Raw genomic sequence first — 24,661 nt, 5'->3', positions numbered from 1 at the left:
TACTTTTTCATGTCAGGCAGTTAATAGGACTTGTGAAACTAAAATTCCTTACTCAGATAAATAACAGGCAATAAATTTCATGATACTGATAAGTGGGCCAAGTTTTCTACTCATATGTTTTCCCTGCCTTTATGATTATGATTATTATTATTTTTAGTTTACTGTAAATTATTTATGTAAACTGACTAAATGTGGTAGAGTTTCAAAGACTATCTGAAAATAAGTTGGACAATAGATTTCATGGCATAAACCAGCAATAACTCTAAATACCCTAGGAATGAATAAACCAATAAATAAAAAAAATGGTTATTTACTTATTTTTTTGAGATGAAGTTCTCACTATGTTGCAAAGGCAGGTCTCAAAACTCCTGGGCTAAACTGCTGCTCCCGTCAACTAGCTGGGACAACAGGCACATATAGCTATGATGCCTGGTTTTAATTAATTTTTTTTTTTTTTTGGTGCTTTTAGGTCAAAACTTTAGGTTCCCAGAGAATAGAATATCTCCAAAATTTGACTTACATATGAGAATACTGAATGAAAAACATAAATTAGAAAATCAAAATTTATTTTATTTATGTTTTAATTAACATGCAATTTATTTCATAAAATCCATTTGCTAATTGATCCCCCATAATAGGTTTTACTTATTCACCTCTGTCTCTGCTACAGGTCCCTGGACAACATGACCCAAACACAGCATTGGCAAACATGGAAAAAAACATCCTTACCTTTGAAGAAGACAAAATTCCCATCACTGTTTTCATAAACTGCATCGATGCTAGGAGGCAGGCCCCGCCAGAAGTAGGTAATTTGCATGGGGTATCCATCCATCACTCTGTTGTTTCTCACTCGCCAAAACCACTGGTCCTGCAACCCAAGCAAAGGCCATCATCGCTCACAAAGTGCAGGCCTCCACTGTGTGTCACTGTGCAGTGGTTGGGTGGATGGTTTTAAACCTAAGTTCAACTCATTGCCACTGTCTTAAGTCAAAGCAGTCAGGGAAAGAGCTAAACAACTCGACCATGGTGATCACAAAAGGGTTTGTAGTTAATTTCCCAAACCACACAATGTTATACAAACCATAATGTCAAAGTACTTGATCTCATTTTACATATCTCCAAGGCTTCCTAGATGGAAAAATCAGAGCACGCACAGGTCCCTGCCATCTGGGGATGTGAGTCAGCTTCCTGAATATGAGGGTAGGATTATGGCCAGGTATACCTCCTGACATTTTTAGAGAAATGCCACATCTCCATATCTGAGATGGTGGGAATGAACCTGCGCACCATGTCCTGATATGCTCATGTCACACATAATGTCCTGTGAAAATATATGTAGGGCACTCTTTTACCATGTGTCATGGTTTGGGTGATAAAATATATGATTACGATAAATGGCTAAATTTATCCCCCCAAAAAAGGCATTGTATCAGATTACAATAAGGGTTAAGTGCTTCTGCTATCTGATCTCATAATAATTGTATACATAACACAGGACACTGTATCTATTCTTATCTCTAGTGAATAACACATGACTTGGTTCATTGTTGGTGTCTATAAAGTTGTGGAGTTATTAAATAGCCTATGTACAGTGAATATGCTTCAAAACAAATACTAATGGAGAGAAAAAGAAATTTTCCAAAAATGATTCATCTGGTGACATTAAATTTTTAGTTAAGTATTTTTGCTATACACACAAATATGTATCACAAAAATTCTTCAGTTATTTTTTGCATCTCTCTTGTTTTCTTCCCCGAACTTAGAAATTAATAAATGATTTATTAGAGGGCTTTCCTATGCTGTTAGCTAAGAATGGGTTAGACTGATTGGATTTTCTAAGAAGTTTCACTTATTTGTATATTCATACACACAAAAATATATGACACTAAGGATTCTTGGCTTTCCAGTAATAAGTAAAAATGAACATTTTCCAAAAGGTTGTAGAGGGGTGTCTCATAAAAAATGAAGGGAGATCAGAAGAGTAGAGAAATGGGACCCAGGAAGAAGAAGGGGAGGGAATGGAAAACACTGGGGAATGATGTTGTCCAAACTGTATTGTTGTATTGTGTGCATGTATGAACATGTAATAATAAATCCCACCAGTTTGTGCATCTATAATGCACTAATAAAAATGTGGAAAATTTTAAAATGTTAAAGTTTTCTTAAAATCCTTTGAATATTTACTTATAAAGGATAAATTAAAAACTTAATTAGTAGCTCTGAGTTCATTTCCTATTCTTTTTCTGTTCCCTAACAGCTATGTCCCCAAAATTTGACTTACATATGAGAATACTGTATGAAAAACATAAATTAGAAAATTAAAATTTATTTTATTTATGTTTTAATTAACATGTAATTTTTTTCATTCTATTGTCATCTTTGTCTAGATACTAGTCACTGAGTTAACTGAAAACTAATATGATTAGTATAACAACTATAAAGGACTTTCTGAGAACTGGGCACACGGTAGCATTTGAATCATTGATTGTTATTATTGTTAAAATTACATTGTAACTAGTTATCCTACATTTCCTCTTTGTTTTTTTTATTTGCTGTTTTATGTCTCCTTCATTGTTCCCTTTATAGATTTTAGCTGTATTGTGATTCTGGCTATGTATGTCTTTCTCCCCCAAATTTTCTTATGTTATTAACCTTATCTTGATAATTTTCATGGTACTGGGTAGTTTGAATTAAATGTAGAAAAATTAAACAGAATCTAAAATAAAAAGTTATTTCATTAAAAGATTGATCCAGGAAAATAAATATGGGCATAAAGACCAAAAGCTTACTGCTAATGAAATGTAAGCAGTTAGTATTCTTAGCTTTGAAAAGAAAACAACAAGAACAACAACAACAAAAAGTGAAACAAAGCAGCATTTTTGTCTAGCTACTACAGGGGATTTTAATTGAATTTAAAATCATGCGAGCCTCCAAATAAAATGCATTTAGCACTTTAAACTATACACCCAAATAATAAACAAAAATGGCTAAACACCCGACTGCATTCCTATAAATAACTGACCATGATTATGGAACAATGAAAGAGAAAGTTCTTTATACTGAAGAATGAGAGGAAACCAGGTGAAAACCCTGCATTCCAATTTTTCTCAGAGAAGCACAGGGCCGGTGGCTCTTTGGAACAGACATATGTGGCATACTGAAGATGGGAACACAATCCCAACTTGCCACTAATAAAGCCAGAAATGAAAGTCCTGACTCAAGATAAGCATCGTCAATTTGCAGAAATTCAGAAGGTGATGTGAACCATGGATGAATTCATGACTATTTCTTATTGATAGAAGCCTTGGCAGAGTCTTTTTTAAATTATAAATATTCCAGCAGTACGTCTATTCAACTTATCCACAGCTTCTCATTTTAGCAGAAAGCAATGGCACACATAATTCAGAAAGCATTCTATTACAGAAGATGTATGTTCCTCCTACTGCATTCACCCCAGGTTGCCCTTTCAGAATTGGGACCTGGGAGCAATTCCTACAGAAAGGATATTTAACACGACATTTAGGTCTCTGTAAAAACTTTCCTTATAAGTAAAAAGTTCTCTGGCCACCCTAGCTAAAATTGAAGTCCTTCACTCCACCCACACACATCTGCTGACTGTCTTCACCTCCCTTACTGGCTTTATTTTCCTTTGTTGCATTCATCATTATTTTACATGATGCTTGTTTTACTTATTTTTTGTTACTTTTCTCTTCACAAGAGTACAAGCTCCATAGTGGCAAGGATATCTGCCTTTTGTTCACTTAATGTTTCCTCATGTCCAGAAAAGTGCCTTCATGCTTCATGAAGTAGATGCTTAATAAGTATCTCTTGAAACAAAACAAAACATAAGGAAGAAAGATCAAAGTTTTAGAAGCCAAAACTTTAAAGTTAAATATAAGTTTGTTCTCTTTATGGCCAAGATGCTTTCTTATTAAAAAATGAATAAAAGCTATGTGTGTGTGTGTGGGGGGGTGCTCACAAAACTATAAAAATTCCACTTGAATAGGCATATTCTGTTTCTAGAAGGGAGTGATATTTAAAGGTCTTTGAACCATGGAGGAAAAACATATTTGTTCTTATCCTTTCAAACAATATAAATTTTGTTTTAACTTTAGATGTGAGGGGAAGAAAGGGGAATGAAGTCTCTGGAGCTCTACATCTATTGTTTATGTGTTGTTCTGGCCTCTTTTTATTTTGCTGTGGCCCTAACAGAAGTGGATAGAAGGAGATGGGATGCACCAATAATAAACATAAATAGCCTATCTGCAAAGTCAACTTGTAAAAAAATTAGTGCTTAACAGTTACCAAATCGGAATTCTTATTTAAACACCAATATTTCGCTTAAAATATAAGCAATTATAGGCTTACTTGTAGACTTATTTTTTCCATGTAGCATGGGGCCCAGAAAGACCATTTTGTTCACAGACATTAATCCACAGAGTACTATATAGTGTACACTAAGAAGCAGTAACATATAGGAGAAATTCAGTTTACTTTTTTTTCTATCCCATTTAAAATTCTGGTTTGTTGCATGCATACTGTTTGCTAAGAACTATACAAGAAAGTGTCCTCTTGTTGTCTCAATATAAAGTGATGATATTATTTATATACTAGCAGTAAAGGATGCCACTTTCTGGACTCTTAATAAACCAATTAGAACTGATCTATTTTCACTCCTGTTCTTATTTATAAACTCATTTATTTAACCAACAACTTGTCTCAAACGGAGCATTTCTAGAAGTTGCCAGTGAGTGGTGGCTTCAGCTCCTCCCTGATCAGCGATCTTGGTCTTCCTTTAACCTTCCCATTTTTGGATAAAGCATCTCAAATCTCTTTTCTTCTCATCATCCTCTGTGCCATCAAGCTAGACTGAATCGTCACCGTACTTCACGGCAATGACTGCAATGCCAACCCAGAGACTGGTTTGCCTCCTACTGCATCTAGAATGAAATTCAAACTTGGGTCCCTGCCTGCATCTCCTACATAGTTAGTTCCTTGAGATCTCCCTCCTGCTCACAGTGCTCCACTTACATTGGCTTCCTTTCTTTGGCTTACAAGGCAAAGGAAGAGATGCAATAGGCCTGAATTTGCTTCTACTACTTCTTAGGCAGAAAGGGATGTCTGAGGTAGTCGGGAAGATTTCCACCCAGGACCCGCTTTTGGCAGTCAGACTCATCTGGAGTCTGGGAGGCAGCAACACATGGGTAACTATGAACATGGGGCAGAAAGTGGGAGCAGTGCTGAGCTCTAAGATGAAGGTGGATGTCCAAATGTTTGTCCATTCCAGGTCACTGCTCTTTTGAAGGGGCAAAAACAATACATGGGAAATTTGAGGTCAACAGGTCTAGTGTCTATTGTTGGAGTGAGTTAGTAAAAGAAGTTAGTAAAAGCAGAACAGCTGCTTTTAAGTAGATGACTCTTCACTATTGACTTGCCGTATGGATAAAAAGCAAATAATCAGAATTTATTATAAAATATATTATTTTGAAATTTTGTTTTATTTAAAAAATAAATAGCATATGTTTGACCCTATATCTTGCAGTCATGTCCAAAATTACTGAATGCATTGAAATAAAAACTGAAACCAAGGCTAATAAAAATTGTTAGGTTAACTTCATTCATTTTTAGGGTATTTTATAAAAGTACTTGAATTCATCATAAAATCCTTTTAATAATAAAATATATCCAATAGAAGTAGAAATCTTTAACACATTATAATTAAAATATTAGCTTTTCTAAGTGGCTTAAATTTTAAAACAAATTACCAGATTCTGTTGAAAAGGTGATAAGGATCTTTGTTTCCCCAGAGCAAAGAAAAGCAAAAAAAAAAAAAAAAAAACTGATTTAGTATATTAAAAACATTATGGATTTATAAGCAAGTTTAGAACATCTATTTTTCTTAGAAAATTAGTTACATTACACAAAAATGTTATTTTGGTTTTGTTGAATGTGGCTCAATGAAAGATACTTTAGTAATTCTCCCTACATACAGCAAACCTGAAAGCAATAGTTTTGTGTGAAATTTAATGAATTTTTAATATACTTGTATTATGTCACAGCAAGTAATTCTGTTTTGAGGCCATATATATTATGGTCAAATGGAGCATGTATTAAATCTAATTACACAGTACTAAATATATTTTGTTTCTTCTTTAATGCATGAAGATGTTGGATGTAGCATTATTTACTGTAAAATAAAATAAAATATTTTATTTAAAAAACTCACAAAGTAAAAATATATAAAAAAGAAGGAAAAAATACTTGCAAACCTGATTACAAAGGGTCAATTATTCTAATATGTAAAGAATTCTTAAAACTCAAGAAAAAATCCCCAATAGAAGATGTGCATGTTCGGTTGCCAGAAAACAAAAGTTTGAGCAATAGGAAAATATACACCACACCTCATTTAAAAACCAGTGAAATAAAAGCTGAAACCATTCTGCGATACCATGTCTTTCTTATCAAATTCCTTTGATGTTGTGGCTTATAGACATAGGCACCCTGATACATTCCTAATAAGAATGCAAAAAAGGCACAACATGGCAATATTGAACAGCATAGCATAAGTATTTGCTCTTTGACCCAGCAATTCTTTCTCTAGCAATCTACCCCAGATGAAGATACAGCCTATCATATAAAAAATACAATGAGATAAAATGCATCACAAAATCACATAATAGAATTTAATTGTATAAGGTCTTTTATTGTGTTGTCATTTATGATGACAGAAGTGTGCTATCTTCAGTGGAAAAGAAAAGGAAAAAACCTGTATGTTAATATAGTTGTATAGATTTAGACCTAACTATTATAAAACATAGGTATTGTTTATGTTTGTGTTCGTATACACAAATATGTAAAGAATACTAACAGTTGTTTAATCTATATTTTAGGTGCGAATGTATTCATTCTTGAAATTTTTCTGTAATTTGAAATATTTTACAATAAAAAGTTAAAAACATAGTAATTTAAAAGTGTGAAAACACAGAGCCAATTTCCTTATGATAAAATATTATGTAATCTTATAAATATTTGTGATGGCTAAATACTATTGTACTGTAAGTTCATTAAACTTCCATTGACAAGCATTTATATTTGCTACAGTAAATAATGCTACAACCAACATCTTCGTGCATTAAAGAAGAAACAAAATATATGTAGCACTGTGTAATTAGATTTAGTACATGCTCCATTTGATCATAATATATATGGCCTCGAAGCAGAATTACATGCTGTGACATAATACAAGTGTATTAAAAATTCACTAAGTTTTATATAAAACTATTGCTTTCAGGTTTGCTGTATGTACAGAGAATTATTAAAGACATTATTGTGTTTAAAAAGAACAAAACCATTCATATTGAATTAGCTATACTTCTTTTCAATACTGGGAAAGAGAAATAAGATTATAACTTGGAGAAGGAAAAAAAAAAAAACTAAGGGAGGCTTAATAGATGTATCTGGCAAAGAGAATGCTATTCTAGGAAGCTTTCATTATCTTATCACAACAGCTGACACAAACTGGTTTTTGGTATATAAACATCAGGAGAAAAAACAACCACTAGAATATGCTTTTTCACCAAGACAGGCCTGAATGTCTGCAATGTGTTTGTAGACATGACTCTCAGGGTTCCTCAATCAAATTCGACCAGGCATAATTCTGGAAGAAAAGAATCACTGGTACATACAAATCGGTCAAAAACTTTAAATATTGCTTGTATTTTTAAAAAATGTTCAAAACATAGACTCACTGTATTAATAGAATAAAATAATATATTGACGAGTTATTATTAAAAGTCATTTCTAAACTCATAATTCAGATATTCCCCTTCCTCTCTTAATGTTCAAAGAGGCATCTGTTATAGTTACCAGCTGGATTCAGAGAGGTAAATTCATTTAATAAGTAAAGTGTATATTGGTGTTTCTGTTTTCTTTTTGTTTTATTTTTTTTTTTTGGTGGTGGTGCTGGGGATTATAAACCAGGGCCTTGTGCATACAAGGAAAACACTCTACCAACTGAGCAATATCCCCAGCCCTGTATATAGGTGTTTCTAAGGAAAGGGAACTTAGTAGTTTCAGAATATTTGTTTACTATTTATGCTAAATTAATGTGATAGTTTTTATAGTCTCCAACATTTTTAAAAATTCATTTGCTTTCAGATTAATTTATATTGAAAAATCTGGAGTTCAGTGTTGTGTCTGACATGGGCCACTTTCTTATTATTTAGTAATTATTAAATCCTGACAGAGAGCATATTAATTTTTTAAAATGTAAAGTTTATAATCCTTGATGCAGAATCCAATGAGGTACATGTCATAACATACGTACCCATTTTTTTAAAATCCAATTTTCATACATAAAGAACAAGGAACCATACCATACAAGTATGTTTAGGCTTAGTATATAGAGGCCTGAGGAGGAAGATACATGTGTGCTGACCCTGTTCTCTTTTCAGTTTCTTATATATTTTACCATTTTTTTTAAATTTTATTTATTCTAATTATTTATATATGAAAGCAGGATGCAATTCAATTCATATTACGCAAATAAATCACAATTTTTCGTGTCTCTGGTTGTACACAAAGTAGAGTCACACCATTCAGTCTTTTCATACATGTACTTACGGTAATAATGACCATCTCATTCCACTGTCTTTCCTACCTGCATGCCCTTTCCCTTCCCCTCTCTCCCCTTTGCCCTATGTAAAGTTTGTCTATTCTTCCCATGCCCCCTCACGTCCCCATTATGAATCAGCATCCTTATATCAGAAGACATTCAACATTTGTTTTTTTGGGATTGGCTAATTTCACTTAGCATTATCTTCTCTAACTCCATCCATACCTGCAAATGCCATGATTTTATTCTCTTTTAATGCTGAGTAATATTCCATTGTACATATATATGCCACATTTTCTTTATTCATTCATCTACTAAAGGGCATCTAGGTTGGTTCCACAGTTTAGCTATTGTGAATTGAGCTGTTATAAACACTGATGTGGCTGTGTCCCTGTAGTATGCTGTTTTTAAGTCCTTTGGGTGTAGACCGAGGAGAGGGATAGCTCGGTCAAATGATGGCTCCATTCCCAGTTTTCCAAGGAATCTCCATACTGTTTCCAGATTGATTGCACTAATTTGCAGTCCCACCAGCAATGTTTGAGTGTGCCCTTTTCCCCACATCCTTGCATTTCTTCTTAAATCTACTCTTGTTAAAAAGCACTTGGTGGTGATAGCAAAGAAGAGAAAAACCATTTACTAAAACAATGCATTGTTAATACACTGCATTTAGGGAAAGCTGCAGGCAACCAACAGCAGTGTACCACACAGAAACATGAAGATTTTGCTTTATGTTTTCTTCCATTGGGCTCTGAACATTATGAATATTTGTAAGGCAAGTTAAATACCAATTCATATGCTATATAATTGAGAAAAACTTTCACTGGACAAGCCAAAACAAAAACAAAAACAATAAAAAACCAACAACTTCTTAAGAGTATATAATGTACCAGGCACAATATATCTGAGCCACCCAAAATGACAATAATACTTTCACTGTCTCTTTTACAGGTAAGAAAACTGAGGATGGGAGAGGACAATGGTGCTAAGTCTGCACTCCTATTAATCTGTGGATATAGTCAATATAGAGAGGAGAGGAAACCACTGATTTCAAAATGCTCTTGAAATGCTATTGTAGCTGCCTCTAAAATGGGCACTACTACTTAACAAATATAATGAGCTGCTGTGTCATTAGCACACCTATCAAGAATTACCATCCCTTTATTTGTGTCCTGAAGAAAGATTTCTTATTTGCAATAAAAACGATGTTCCTACTGAATAAAAAAATGTACAGGGCTATCTTTACTTATGGTATAGTTTTTGATCACCCATTCAAAAGAGGTCTATCTCCTCAACCTTTCTCTATCACAGTATCATGTTTTATTTTCTTTATAATAACAACAGTCTCTGAAATTCATATTTGTTCTGATCAGAGCATGCACCTCCTCTGTCTTATTAAAACACTAAATTTCTCAGCCCTGGAACAATGCCCATTACTATTTGTTGAATGAGTGTTCAACAATAGGGAAAGAAAGAACAAAGACAGTGAGAGACAAATCAGTAAATCTTTTGCTTGGCCTGGAATTTAGGGGGATGGACTGTCAATAGCCCAAGTAAGTGGCCTAACAGAAATTCCTTTTTGGAACACTTTACTGCTCTCGTGGTGCCCACATCTACCAGCATCTTTAAACCATTGCATGGAAATTATAGATCATATACTGTTTCCCATGAGCATCATTATCATCCTTTGCTTTCTTCTTCTTTTTGTCCTTCTTTTAAAGGTTAACTCCATGCTTTATTTCCTCTAGGGATACTTGCTTGAAGCAGTGCCTCCTATTCCCCAAAGATTCATCTTGATTTTTAGCTGAACCTACTGGTCACTACCACAGCATCCTATAGCTCCTTTAATTCTGAACAATGCACCAGGACCTAGTCATGCCGTGGAAGACAGAAAATGTTTCACAATACCATTTAGGAGGAATCAAAGGTTTGAGCTGAAGCTAGGGTGCTCAGCTTAGTTTTCAATCAGATATGCTCTTTCTCCCCAGACCTCACTACATCACTCAAGTGGAAACTCGTTGGGCTGTAAGGTATAGAAAGTAGAGCAGATAGACAGTATTAAGAATAATATATGGAGCAGATATAGTCCTCAACAGATCCACTTCAAAGCCCTGAGCAATGCAGAGGGCCCAAGGAGGATAGGGAAAGTAGGGGGTTGCCTAGGAGGGAATATGTCACTGGGAAATATTTTATTTTTCTTTCAAAAGGACACAGAGTTATATGTCAACAAATTGTTAAAGCCCTAGGTTGAATTAGAAATTGGCTCCTAAGAGAGAAGGTTAGACAGGGCAGAGAATTCCCAAGAAATTGCAAAGCAAGAGACCCTGAAAGATTCCTAAGTGACTTTGTTTCAGAGTTCAGGAGCTGTTGTTGCCAAAACAGAAGAGACTAATCCTCATTACCATTATCTAATTGCTTTATGTTAATATGCTCTTGAGAACCTTCCTTCTGCTGCCACTGTTCTGCTGTGGTTTATTTATTTAAAAACAGAGTTCAAAAGGTAACTGTCCTTCCTTACACTCAAAGAAAGTCCTCACAAAACAACTTCACAGTTCAGTAAAAGAAGCAAGTTCTAAGACAATCCTGAGGGAAGAGTGAGGACCATAGTCACTATCCACAGGAAAGCACTGGGTTATGAGTTCATTTTTATCAAATGTAACCACTGTGTTTTAGCCTCTCTTTGCTTACCTTTGAAGGAAAAATTTCCATAAATGAATTTCCTAATTCTTCAGCTAAATAATACAATCTTGAACAATTACATTGATACGGTCAAATAGTTTTTGAAAATCATTCTGAGCAAGTAGCAATCTAAAAACAGATGATGAATGAAATAAAACTGATGCCTAAGGTTGGAAACTTTGTGAATGTGTAGAAGCCCAACTTAGTAGAGGAGTCATTCTGGCTTAAAAGAGAGGATATGTCTCCTTCACTTGGCTGGAAGTTTTGTAAGTTAAGAGAAATTTCAGAAGGCTGTGATGGTGAGGAAGGATGGTACTGGCTTAGCTTTCACAGGAAAGCTTTAAAGGTGTTAGAGAAAAGGAAGCTGGCACACATCACAGAGAAAGAGAGTATATAATAACTGATGCTCCCTCAGGCTGATGGTAAAGGTGAGTAGGAGTGGATGCATTTCCTTAGGAGAAGAGATTAAGATTTGAAGGCTAGGAGGAATTCAGAAAACACATAGCAAGGGTGCATACGCTAAGAAGGAGGGGTGTTAACAAAGGAGGAGGTATGGCAATTACAGAAGCAACTGCACACAAATGTGATATAAAACAGATTAATGGGGCATCTTGATAGATCATCCAGTGATATGATTAGTAAATCAGTATCTAAGTAAACAGGTACAGAAATGAAGGAATAAAGGAAGCAGGAACTAAAGTAAAACTACATGTAGAACAGGAAGGATCTGTCAGGCTGCAGAGCACTGTATTACCTGTGGGGGGGGAGAGGGGGGAGCACAGACAGTGGTTTACTGGAATTAGCAAGGAAAGCACTAGGGATTTCAAGAGGGAAGTATGTCACTGCAACAACTTGGGAAACAAAAGCACCTAAGTTAGGAAAAAGAAAGCATTTGCATTAGGTAAATGCTAATTAGTGAGACACACATGGCAGGGTAGACACTGCTAAGTGAACAAAATACCACAGATAATAAAGTATAAGTTCAAGTTCTGCTCAAAGTGTTAAACAAGAAAAAGGATTTTTTTTAAAACACATTAACATATAAGTAGGAATACTCCTCCTTGCTTAATCATGTATAATATTTTGAATGCTAAGCTGTGCTGATTTGCATCTTTTATGTTAGGGGATATACTTGGAAGTTCTAGTGTAATTGTGAGTACCTAATCCTGATTTATATTTTTTACATGGATTCAAATTCACAAGAAAGAGAGGAGAGGAACTCAACTTATTTAGTAGAACAAATTAGTTCTCTCTCTCTCTCTTTTTTTTGTCTTCTGCTTATATTCAAAAAGAGAGATACATTCCCATTTATCTTTCTGCCAAATTTTCCACAATTTTCAATTTTACTTGATTTTTATTTTGTGGTTAAAAAGTAAGTTCCAATTGTAATTAGTTTTATACACATCATGAATGTAAATGAATCTCACTTTATGTCAGGCATCTATTCCTGGAAAATTAGGTATTGATTATTTTGTAAAGCAAATATTGTTGGGTGTGAGGTGTATGCCTGTAATCTAGGCTACTCAGATTCTGAGGCAGGAGGAGAGTACTTTCGAGGCCAGCCTTACAATTTAGCAATACCATATCTCAAAAGAAAATAAAAAGGATTGGGGTGTAATGAAGTGGTAGAGTGCTTGCCTAACATGCAAGGTCCTGGGTTCAACATGCAGTATTGTAAAAGAACTGCTAATAATACTATTTCAATTAAACTAAAAGGCTAAATATTTAAAGGAGTGGTATTAAAAATAAAATCATTTTTATTTTAATTTTATAAGTACTCTTTCTATGCAAATGAGTATAAAATAATATAAAATCATTTTGTATTGAGACAATGTTTTTAAAGGTCAACTATTTATAGCTCAGTGTTTTTGATACTTTTGTGTTTTCATTTAGACCCTTAGATTTGAGAGGATATCCGAGTTAGTGAGTTATCTTATGTACAAAATGAGTTGGTGATACATGGTCTAACCCACTGGTCCTCTAATTGGTGCTCAAATTCATTAGCAAAAATTGTCAATTATTTGACAATTTAAAAAATTAACAATACCGATTACAACAAAAAATGTGGCCACACCATATATTTTCATAAAACTTTGTAAAACACACATTGTTCCATTTAATTCTAAAGCTGAAGTAAAATACTGAAAGAAGACAAAGATAGTCCCTGGTAATATGCAATAGCTTTAGTGTTTTAAATATCTCATGTGATACAGCTTATACAAAATTAACACTGCTATTAAATATCCTTCCCATTTATGTAAGCATGAATATATCTGAGTTCAACCTGCCAAGTGAGATTAACAAAAGCAATCTATATTGTGTCTAGAAAATCTTAGAAATGGAAAAGTGTTTTCTTCTTCTTTCTAACTGACTTCCCAAAATGCATTCTTCACCTACATTAAGTTGGTCTTGGGGCTGAGGGAATATTATTTGTTTTTATAACTATTTTTCTGTAGGTTTTTTTTTTTTAAAAAAATAGTAAACAATCACCATGATTAAGCAAAAGTCATTCATATTATTAAAAATTCAGGTTTTTTTTCCTACCAGTAATGACCAAAAAAGAATACAGACCACCTATTGCTTTGCAATATTTATGCTATCATTCATTATTAAATTTCTTAAAAATACAAGATCAATAATACCTACATTTTTTTTTGAGATGATTAAAATTTTTTCCTTCTTTAGTCAAATTCTATCATTGTAATTATTTCTTACTCCTGAGAAATAGTGGAAATAGTGACTGCATCACAAAACACATCAAGGGAATATGGGCTAATGATCTTCTTCAATTTAATATTGTTTTGGTTCAATTCTTCCCTGAGTAGAGTACTACACCATCGTATCCCCAGAGTCACAGAAGGAAAAGAATTACTTCCACTCATACATACTAAAGGAAAAACAAATGAGGAACTAGAATGGTAGAAACTGGACTATCTTACACAGACAGATACACACACACACACACACACACACACACACTCCCTGTTTTCTCACTGTGTTGAAGATATTCTCTCAATTGATGTATTCCCAATTAAGACATAAAACTTCTTTTTACCTCTTATTAACAGTCAAAAGGCATGGTTTCAAAAATTTTAAGTGATTAATTCATAGGTTTCAAGATACTGATAAATTATTTAAAATTGATTCTTTGGATCTGAATTGTCAATATGGTAGCTGCAAATGGCTACTTAATTTAAATTAGCTGTATGTGATTAAAAGTCAGTTCCTCAGTAGTTATAGTCATATTTTAAGTGCTCAATAGACATAGAAGACCATGTCCATAAAGGATTTCAATCATTGCGGCAAGTTCTGTTGGAGAGTATTGCTTGAGAAAGATTATATTTTGGTGTGATTTGATGAATGTGACGTTTTCCCATTCTGATTTTTTTTAAGACTCCTATGCTACTAAAAGAATAAAATCCTAAATGCAGCTGTGGTGCAAGACTATGGGAAATGTTGATTGAAATAAACCTTTGGCATTGGAGATTTCATTGGGGTCAGTTTTTAGCAGAAACACTGTAGTTATTGATCAGGAACTTGAAATGTTGCTACAGCTCTGCTGGTGCAGTCAGTTGAAAGGCTAACTGTGATAACAGCATCATAGGTAGAGAGAGGCACTATGACCTCAACTTTCAGAATTTTTTTGTTTTAAGAATCTGAGGGAAAATGTTATTTAGTTAAAGATCTGACTAGACTGCTCTTTCATCATCTTTGCTTTGCTGTTTCCATTTGTTGGTTAAACCTTAGTTTAATGTTACCTTTTCAAAAAAGATCCTTCTGAACTATTAAAACCAGATTAGTCCTATATGGTTTTGAAAAGTTTCCCTCCAACGCCCAGATATTAAAGACTGGTCTCTAGCTCCTGGTGCAACTGGGAACTGGAAGTGGTGGTGCCTTTGAGAGGTGGGGCCCAGTGGGAGGTCTTTTGGTCATTGTGGGAATGCCTTTGAAAGGGAACACTAGGAGCCTAGCTTCTTCTTTTTCTTCTTTTTCTGCTTCATTCCTGGCTATCAAGAGCTGAAGAGTTTGCTCCACCATCCATTCTCTGTCATGGCATGTTTCCTTGCAACAAACCCAAAGCTACTTCTTTGTCAATCATTTACAGATTGAAACCAAAATTTTGAGCCAAAAAGTAGATTATCTCAGGTATTTTGTCATAGTAGTGGAAGCTAACTAACACAAATCCCCTTCCCACCTATCTCAATTCTTTGCTTCTATCACATTACCCTGTTAAATTTTCACCATCACATTCATTTATGCCCTAAATACTTATGTATATTTACTTGACTTTTGATTATTTCCTCCTTTACTCAAATAAAGCTCATCTTTGAGGAATTTTATGGAGTTCACTAAGTTATTCCCAGATCCTAAATGGCTACCAGGCAAAGGCAAGTATGTTGTAAATATTTATAGCATAAACAAGTCAGTGAACACATTGGACAAGAAATGGAGATTAAAGCTATTCACAGTAGAAAAAAAATTGAATATAAAGGCATTTCGAAATTAAAAGCATTTTCTTTCTAAATTTTCTAAATTTGATCTTTGCCATTCATATTTACCAAGTGTTATATCTGAAGTATACTAGTTACAAAGTTATGTATTTACTCATGTTTACTTTTTAAAGTTAAATGAAAAGTCAGCCTAGCTGGGTGCAGTGGTGAACACCTGTAATCCCAGTGACTCGGGAGGCTGAGACAGGAGGATCACAAGTTCAAAGCCAGTCCCAGCCAAAGTGAGGCAATTCAGTGAGACCCTGTCTCTAAATAAAATATAAAAAAGTGTTAGGGATGTGGCTCAGTGGTCAAGTGCCCCTGAATTCAATCCCTGGTACAAAAAAAGAGAAAAGCCTAGAGCATTCTGAGATCTCAGTTCTGCAGACTACTGCTCCTGCCTCACCTCTGCTCTCTCTCCCACAGGAAAAAGAGACTGAGCTGCAGCCATAGCTTTTAAAGATACCAGGAAGACACCCATGAAACCAGAGGTGGCGATTCATTTGAGTTAGAATTACCCTCATCAGGTGCAATGTAAAATTGCTAGAGAAAGCTTATGTGGTAACTTGGTCACAGGAACAAAGAAAAAGAATCTCAAGGTTAAAGGACCTGTTGCCATGCCTACCAAGACTTTGAGAATCACTATAAGAAAAACTCTCTATGGCAAAGGTTCTAATTCATCGGATCGCTTCCAGGGAGCCAGGAGTTGAGGCTGAAGTCACCATGGCAGATGACTAAGTCAACTATTTAATAAACTGATTATTCGTTGTTAAAAAAAATTTTTTTCCTATCATCCATGAGACCGGCCATCTACAGGAGTAACCGACTTAGGTGGTGGTGGGTATCTCTTGGGGAGACTGGGGATGTGTACAAATCTAACGAAGAATGATAAAAGAACTTAAGTCTCAATTACTACAATATTCTTTAAAAATCCCATGTAAGAGGAGGTTTTGAAAATAGGAAATAGCAAAGTTAGATAGCATATTGTTTAGAAGAAAGTGCACAAAAATCAGACTTTGGTCAGGGACTTTCATAGTGCCCAGGAGAGTATATGTCTTGAAACCTTAACACAAGCCCCATGTACAATTTTTAACTATGTGCTAACAGTATCAGTGGGACCAGTGGACTATCCAACTGTGATGGTTCTAGGGATGCCATTGAAAGGTTAATAAAGTAGGTACTTGTCACTCCATTTTTCTGTATGCTTAACAAAACACTGTTGAAATCCTGAGAACTGTTTGCTAATCTTGTTCCCAGAATGTGCTGTCCCCAACTGCCAAACTGCAGAATGTATCCCCTCACCCGGTTGCAGGCAAACTGGCTACTCGCCCTGACCCGTCAATGAACTTCCCTCCCTGCCCTCTCCAAGGAAAGTATATAAGCTCTGCTTAAGCTGTTTTCAGGGCTCTCTCTCTTTGCTCTATTCAAGTGAGCTCTGAGCCCCAGCATGCTGGAATCCCAATAAACCCTTTGCTGTTGCATGAGACAGTCTCTTGGTGGTCTCTTCCTCCGATGCTCGCCCTACCTTTACACCATTAAGCTCCTCTGTTTCAGAAGTAGCCTTCTGAGTATAATGTGGTTTATGATCCAGAATTCTCTTAAGCATAAGTAATCCATGTTTATCTTGATAATTGTTAATTGTCACTATAACTTGATGTTACCTTTTTAGCTTATGCTTCATCCAATTTTGTGAATTTGGTAAGCTGACTGAGTCTTTTTGAGCCCAAAATCACTGGAGGCCCATAAACCCAAGGATTAGATCTTAAAACACTGCTAATCCCATTTGATGGATAAGAGCTGGTTCTCTTGCTGGCCATTTGTTTTGTTTTGTTTTTTGGTGGGGAGGATTGAACCCAAGGACTTAGACATGCTAAACATGGATTCTACCACTAACCTATACCCTAGCCTTTCTTGGCCATTTTTAACATCTCAATGCAATTGAGATAAGACAGTGCAATTCTGATTTACACTATCTTAATATTGTTTGATTTCTAGATTTGGGTTGTTCTTTGTACTTTATTATAAATGAAATTTCAATTAAATTGAATTTAAAAAGTTAAAACATAGAGTAAAGAGAATAATCACACGTGTGTTTTTTGATATTTTAAAAACCCCCAAGTAGCCTTCTTAATAGCAATCATTTTAGGCTTGGCTAGGTAGGAGGATTACAAATGCTGAGGCTTTCTGCCCTGTTTTAGGAGTATCCGGCTTATACTGGACAATCTTAAGTGGTATTTTCATATATATATTAGCAATTTCAACAATACTATAAGTGTTTTCATGTTTGAAATTCATAATTAAAGACCTTTAAGAAAACAATCTCTACATGACATATCAGAGTTTGCCCAAAATCGACATTGAATTCTCACATTATTATGATATGCCACACATTTACTTAGTATAAGGTGGGTCTGTTTTGGGCTTAGACCAGGGTGGAGTGTATTACTGGAAATAACAGAAAGAACTCTTTATTTCACATGTAACATAACTACACACTGTGTGTTCTTGGGGAAGTACTGTAGTATATTTTTAATATGGGATAATTATATTCATTTACTTTTTCCCAAACATGCTTTAGCTTTAAAATAACTATTCTATGGCAGTGTCTTGTTCATAGTTCAACAGAATTCTTGAAAGTAACAAATAAATGCTAGATAACTACAAATTCCATTGATGAATATTAACCACCAAAATGATTTAAGATTGTTTGTGTTATTGTTCATTTGTAGGTTAATTTATTAAAAAAACAAACTATAATTATCTGAAATTATTAATATTTTTAGGAGATTAAAAAACACAACAAAATTAACTAATGATATTGTTAACTGATTTTTAAATTTACATTCTTTCACATGCCAAGTAAGATAAGCTATTGCTTGACTTTCAAAATCATTTACTGACCAGAATTATAAAATTATAAAATATGAGATACACATACCCTCTTGCTGTGTTTCAACTGTTCTTTAGTTTATATAGCACAGAGTTTAAAAGATGTGTTTATTTTTATAATTTGTAAAGTATTTTACAGAATATTTATGATGTTGAAACACAGCTTGTCAAGGGAATGAGAGGGGCAGATATGGACCTGCAGCAAGTCTCCAAAGAAGTGATGTCTTTGTTTCCCCCACCCAACCCTTCAAAAGCACAGTTTCAAACTGAAATGTCAGCAGTAGGAAAGTTTGTCCATTTTCTTTCCAGTCTCTTGAAAAACTGTTAGTCCCTTGTACTGCAGCGGCACTTAATAGGTTTTACTTGGTGTGTTATGCAAAGCCTCTCTGTGAGCCAACATGAGAAATTCCTTTAAAGGAATGTCAGCAGCTTTAGAAGCTGCTTGTCAAGAGGATTTCAGTTTTCTTTCTCTGGCCTTCTTAACCACTTTCAAAGGTTTATTTCATTCCTAGTAGTTTCCATATTATTAATGCGTATAGCTTGCAACTGTAATTCAGGGTGGGCTGCATAGTTACAAAATTATAGACAGAGTTGATTAGGTATAAAAATAAAAGGCAAAGCTCCACAGATTTTACAGTACATTAAAATTTTACTACTGGCCATGCTTAGTGGTATGGAGGAAAAGAAGGCAACAATTTGCTAAAAGTCATTTAAAAAACTATTAATTTTGCTGTGAAAATTGACTTAACTTTTTGCAACGTTATGAGTTTTATTATTATAATTACAGATAAACTAAAATGTGCAGGGAGTTTTTTATTTGTTTGTTTGTTTTGTTTTCTTATTTATTTTGTTCACTAGCAGTGTATGTCAAAAGAGCGTTGCAGGGAGTCCTCAGTAAGAGCCTTGGACTCTGGTTTTGATTCTATCTTCTGGCTTCAGACTTGTGTGCATTAGAGCAAGCTGTTCATGTCTCAGTCCTTAGCTCCCCACACATACAAGACATTTGAGTGCCTCTTTCATTTTGAGCATAAAATTTTAGTGAAAATAAGGGTGCTATAGTTTGGATGCAGTTTGTCCCTGCCAAAATTCATGTTGAAATTTGGTGGGCAAGGTAGCAGCAACATTAGAAGACATAACCTTTAAGAGGGATCCATGTCTTTTTGTACTACTGGATTACATTTTGCAAAAGCAAGTTATTTTAAAGTGAGTTGGCTCCTTTGTCCAGTATGTGCCTCATTGCTACTCTCGGAGTATGCTCCTGCCATTTGATGCCATCTGCCACGTTATGATGTAGCAAGAGGTCCTCTCCAGATGCTGTCACCCTACCTGGAGTTTCCCTGTCACTAGAATTGTGAGCTAAATAAACCTCTTTTTCTTTATAAATGTCTCAGTCTCAGATGTTCTTTTAAACCAACAGGAAACAGACTAAGATAGGGTGAGCTGAAAAGTTTCCCACTCCAATAAAAATTACTGAGTCATTCACAAGAAGTATCCTATTGATACTTGAAATATTTGAAACATGAGTAACAACAATAAAATACTCTCATGGTTAATTAGTGAATATTGTTTCATAAGGTGAAGTCCTACTCTCATAAATAACATACTTCAAAACTGAGTACAACCTATAAACTTGAATCTATGCCTGATTATCTAATCATCCTATGACAATGTAAAGGTGTCTCTGAGAATGTTTTCTTGAATATCCTCATCAAGTTATTAGCCGAGCATTCAAAAGACTTGTAAACCACTGATTATCTAGAATGAATTCATCTAATAAATACCTTTTTTTTTTTCCCTCCTATTTCCAGAAGCTATCCTCTATGGTAGACTGGAGCAACAAAAAACACAGCAGTCTAAGAAAACCAATATAATTTGTTCAAATTTTGAGCACACAAGACCTTTTTTTAATTTTTGTACCTCACAAGATTTTGAAACACTTTGTAATGCTATTCCTAAAATACTGCAGAGGAAAATAATCAAAATGTTTTCTGTACATTGTTCGTCAATATTTATTGAATAAGTGTACAATCCTGATCTACAATTCTAAAATCTAGAGAGCTTAAAAAAAAGAAAGATGGTTCTTGAGTTTAGCACAAACGTACTTGGTAGAGGATCTCATGTACTTATACTAGCACATTTAGGACTACTCTCATTATTGGAATATTATAAGTTTCACCAAAGAAATATTAACTAAAAACATTAATGGTTTAATTGTAGGGTGTTTCTCTGGACCCTATGAGGATATTATGCATTGAATTACTCTGCTGAAATAAAAAGAAATTCGGATTTTTGAAATAAAAACTGGCTAGCCAGAAGAGTTTTTGATCATTGATTTATGGGTCTGTGGTCATACTTTTAAAAATAACTTTTAAAAAATTTTACATGGCCACATGGTATTAAAATAAAGTCAGCACTTCAGTAGTCTTGTTGCAAATTCATGTGTCAATAACAATGACAGTATTTTGAATAAGTACAGCATTTCATTTTCTGCTTCCTTGGTTCTCCAGAAGAACACTACCCATTTTTGTTTTTTGTCTTGGGGTGTTTTGAAAATAAACAACAACAAAAACTACAACAAGTTCAAAAAACAAGGAATTTAAGTTCTTGGTCTATCATCTGAGTCCTTAGGAGTATAATTTCCTGCCAGACAGAGTGTTATGTCCAGAGACAGGAGCTGTCAGAAAGACTGATTAAAGGCTTTCTCGGCAGGCATGTGGAGACTGATGGAATTCATCAAATACACAAGTCTCACGTGAAAGTCACACCCTCTTCTAGCAAACATTGTCTAAATATGGAGCTATATGAGTGTGTATGTTTTAATTTTATTAGGTTTCCCAGCTAGACTCATCCATCATTGGGAACCTGAGAAAATATTCTAACACTTCACATTCTAACACTGAAATACTAGAAGTGATCACATTTCATTTATTACATCCAGTGGAAACTGCTTGCCTCAGATTCTGAAATTTGAGTACAGTGCCTCTGCAGTGACAATTTCATTGAGAGGAAAGGCATTTCTGAGGCAAAATTTGCTTCCCTGATGTTGGTTTTAGTTCTACCTCTACACCTATTCAAAATGTGCCCCTTCCTGCAGCAGATTTTTAAAATATCTGAGGTCACCTGCAATAGTCCTTTGGGTAATCTCTATTAAAAAGTAAATCCTTTTAAATTTTCTTGACATGAGTTTTATGTACTTAATCACAGAAATGTTTTATGATTTCAGTTTAAACTTGAATTATTTGGAAGGTAAAATAATTTACGTAAGCCATATTTATCCTCATTAAATGATTTGTCAAGAATATTTTCTATGTACAGATTCATCCTACTCAAGCATTTTACTAAGAATAGGAACAGAAACCTTCTAAGAATGTAAAAAGAAAAGACCGAAATTTGGGACACAGAATGCTCTCTCCTTATCACCCTAACCTGAAACTGAGATTGATGATAAGGAAATCCATAAACTTCTAAACTATTCAGATTGAAAACAAATTACTAGGAAAAAAGATGATATATTAAAGATTATTTAATAAAAAGAATAGGTATTCAAATGAAAAAAAAAGGGGAACTGTCAACCAAGTTGAGGAAATTTGGGGAATATGGATGGTGGCAAGTACCCAGAGTTTGCAGAACTGTGAGGATTGGGCCATAGTCTTCCACATTGCTAAGTCTAACAAAACTTCTGATACCAACTATATGGCATTAGGGTCCAACTACCAAGTTAGAGGAAAGAGGCCACATAAGACTGACCTTGCTTCTGAAACCAACCCCAAGTTTGGGGGATTCACAAAGCCATTCTTGGGTTTCATAATCTGTTAGTCACAAAAACCACTGAAAACTATTTCATTCATGGTTCATTATATGGAAGGGATGCAGACAAAAGGAAGAAAAAAAATCAGTCAAAGGAGGAGATTCATTGTGGTAAGTGGGAGAAGGTTCCATTGTTCTCAGGATGGGTCTGTTACAGTCCTTTTATCAATTTGAGACAATATCCACAAATGTTCTCATGTAGACATGCTCACCTGAATTTTGTTGTTCAGAGTTTTTATTAGGTGCTCATTATATTACCATGATTGATTGATTGCCCACACTGTCTCTATGTGAACATATACTATGTGATCCACCTTAAATCACATGGTTGGTTTTCTGGTGTTGCTAGTCTCTAAGACTATTGTGTGTGGCGGACCCACCCTAAGATCCAGTATGACAAGTCCCTTCCCTAAACAAAGACACTCCTATCAGCTACCACACAGATTACCTCTTGCAAGGGCAAGGGCCAAACAGACCTCTCTTTGGGAAATGCCAAAATAGCAAGTATTTATTTCAAAGGTAAAGAATGCTATTACAGATTTTAAAAAATACGTAAAACCAAATGCTTCGATGGAAATACTTAATATTCATTGACTTTGGAAAGGAGGAAAGCAAAGCATAAAATAACTTTAGTGACTAGTCTCAACATGACCCACCCTAGTTTGACACTTTTGAAGGCAAATCCAAATATAATATGATGAAAATTATTTTTACAAATACACAAATTAAAAAACAGAAGAGATGGATAAAGTCTATAAAAAGGTAGGGAAAATTATATCTAAACTGGTGAAAATCTTTTAAAGCTGATTGAATCACACAATCACTATTTTATTCTCACTCTGTGAATTATATATGCATATAAAGATTCTTAATGAGTTATTTACCTTAACTACCATAATAATAGTGAAATATATTTTCATGTATTATCATATTATCAATTATTTTTCCTTAAATTTTGTGAAATGAATGATATATCTATAATGAATTATTTTAAGGAAATCTAACTCAGGGAACAGTTCACAACATGCAGTTTCTATGTACATGTCCTAAAAAGAATACAGGATCACTTCTCAATCTTTTGGCTTTGATCAAGTATAAATGAATCATAAGAAACATTTTATTCAATATGAAAGCTCTTCAAATGAAAGCTTACAAGGGTGGGAAAATGCAATTACTTTAAAATTTTTACTAAAATTTAATTCCCAGACTTGACTTAAATTTGTTATAATTTCCAGTTTTGTATACCACAGATATTAATTATATTGCTAAGTTTCAGTCTCCAGAAACTTAATATTTAGGACAGCTAAACCCTTCAATAAAACATAAACTTACTTAATGAGACTGAAAAGTATAAAACTGACAGAGGTGTCATACATTAAAAAAAAAAATTCACTCTAAAATTTGTGCCAATGATGACAAAGTCCACATCTGTTGGGCTGTTTTGAAACATTTCAGTGCTTTTCACACACTTTGCCTCATTGTGAGAGGTATAACACAGCTATCCTTATTTACCCTGATTGAGCATGAGAAATGTAGAGTCCCCAAACTGAAATTCTCATTAAGGAAAAAATATCCAGAAACTAAAAATCATGTCTCCTGACTTTTAGCCCAGATGTCTTTTCAACAGAATATGTTGTTTCTCATATAAAAATCAGGACAGCTCACAGCCAGCTCAAGCAACTCTTCTTCTGAAAAGCCTCACTAGATCTTACTGAGCAGGTTTTAAAAACATACATAAAAAAAAAAAAATTATATGTTCTTATTGAACCACTCTACTTTTTTTCTTTGCACATAATACATATGTAATTTTACTTGTCTTGTTCTCCTTAGGTTATATATGCATATTTGTTCCTTGGACTATAAGCTCTTTAAGGGTAGCAACATTGAGGTAGTTACAAAGGTTTTCCTCTTACAGAGAAAACTCAGGGGAAACTCAGCTTGCCAGGTGGGTTCTGGTCATACAGGTGGCCAAAGTTTAGGGTTGGCTGTTCCTACTGTAACCTAGTATATTTTCTTAAATACAATAGGATTCCTCAAATGAACAGATAAAATAAGAGTATATATTGGTTACTATTTTCCAGATACTCCTTAATATAATAATTTCCATATCATTTCTTTGTGCAAAAGAGATGTAAAACAAAATCAAATCTCTCATAAATACCCCATAGGGATTTGGAGAAAATAT

At 34.4% G+C, this 24,661-nt stretch overlaps 1 protein-coding gene across 1 annotated transcript in view; it reads right to left on the bottom strand.

The window, feature by feature from the left end:
- Mmp16 (matrix metallopeptidase 16) overlaps positions 1-24,661 on the bottom strand; it is a 253,559-nt gene that overhangs the window by 31,212 nt on the left and 197,686 nt on the right. The window contains exon 7 of the mRNA XM_027947595.2: positions 730-868. Coding sequence (XP_027803396.1) covers positions 730-868 — 139 coding nt within the window. The remainder of the gene's footprint in view (positions 1-729; positions 869-24,661) is intronic.

The sequence above is a fragment of the Marmota flaviventris genome, chromosome 15 (assembly GCF_047511675.1).
Source record: "Marmota flaviventris isolate mMarFla1 chromosome 15, mMarFla1.hap1, whole genome shotgun sequence".
Taxonomy (NCBI): domain Eukaryota; kingdom Metazoa; phylum Chordata; class Mammalia; order Rodentia; family Sciuridae; genus Marmota; species Marmota flaviventris.
This window is presented reverse-complemented; position numbering and strand designations above follow the sequence as displayed.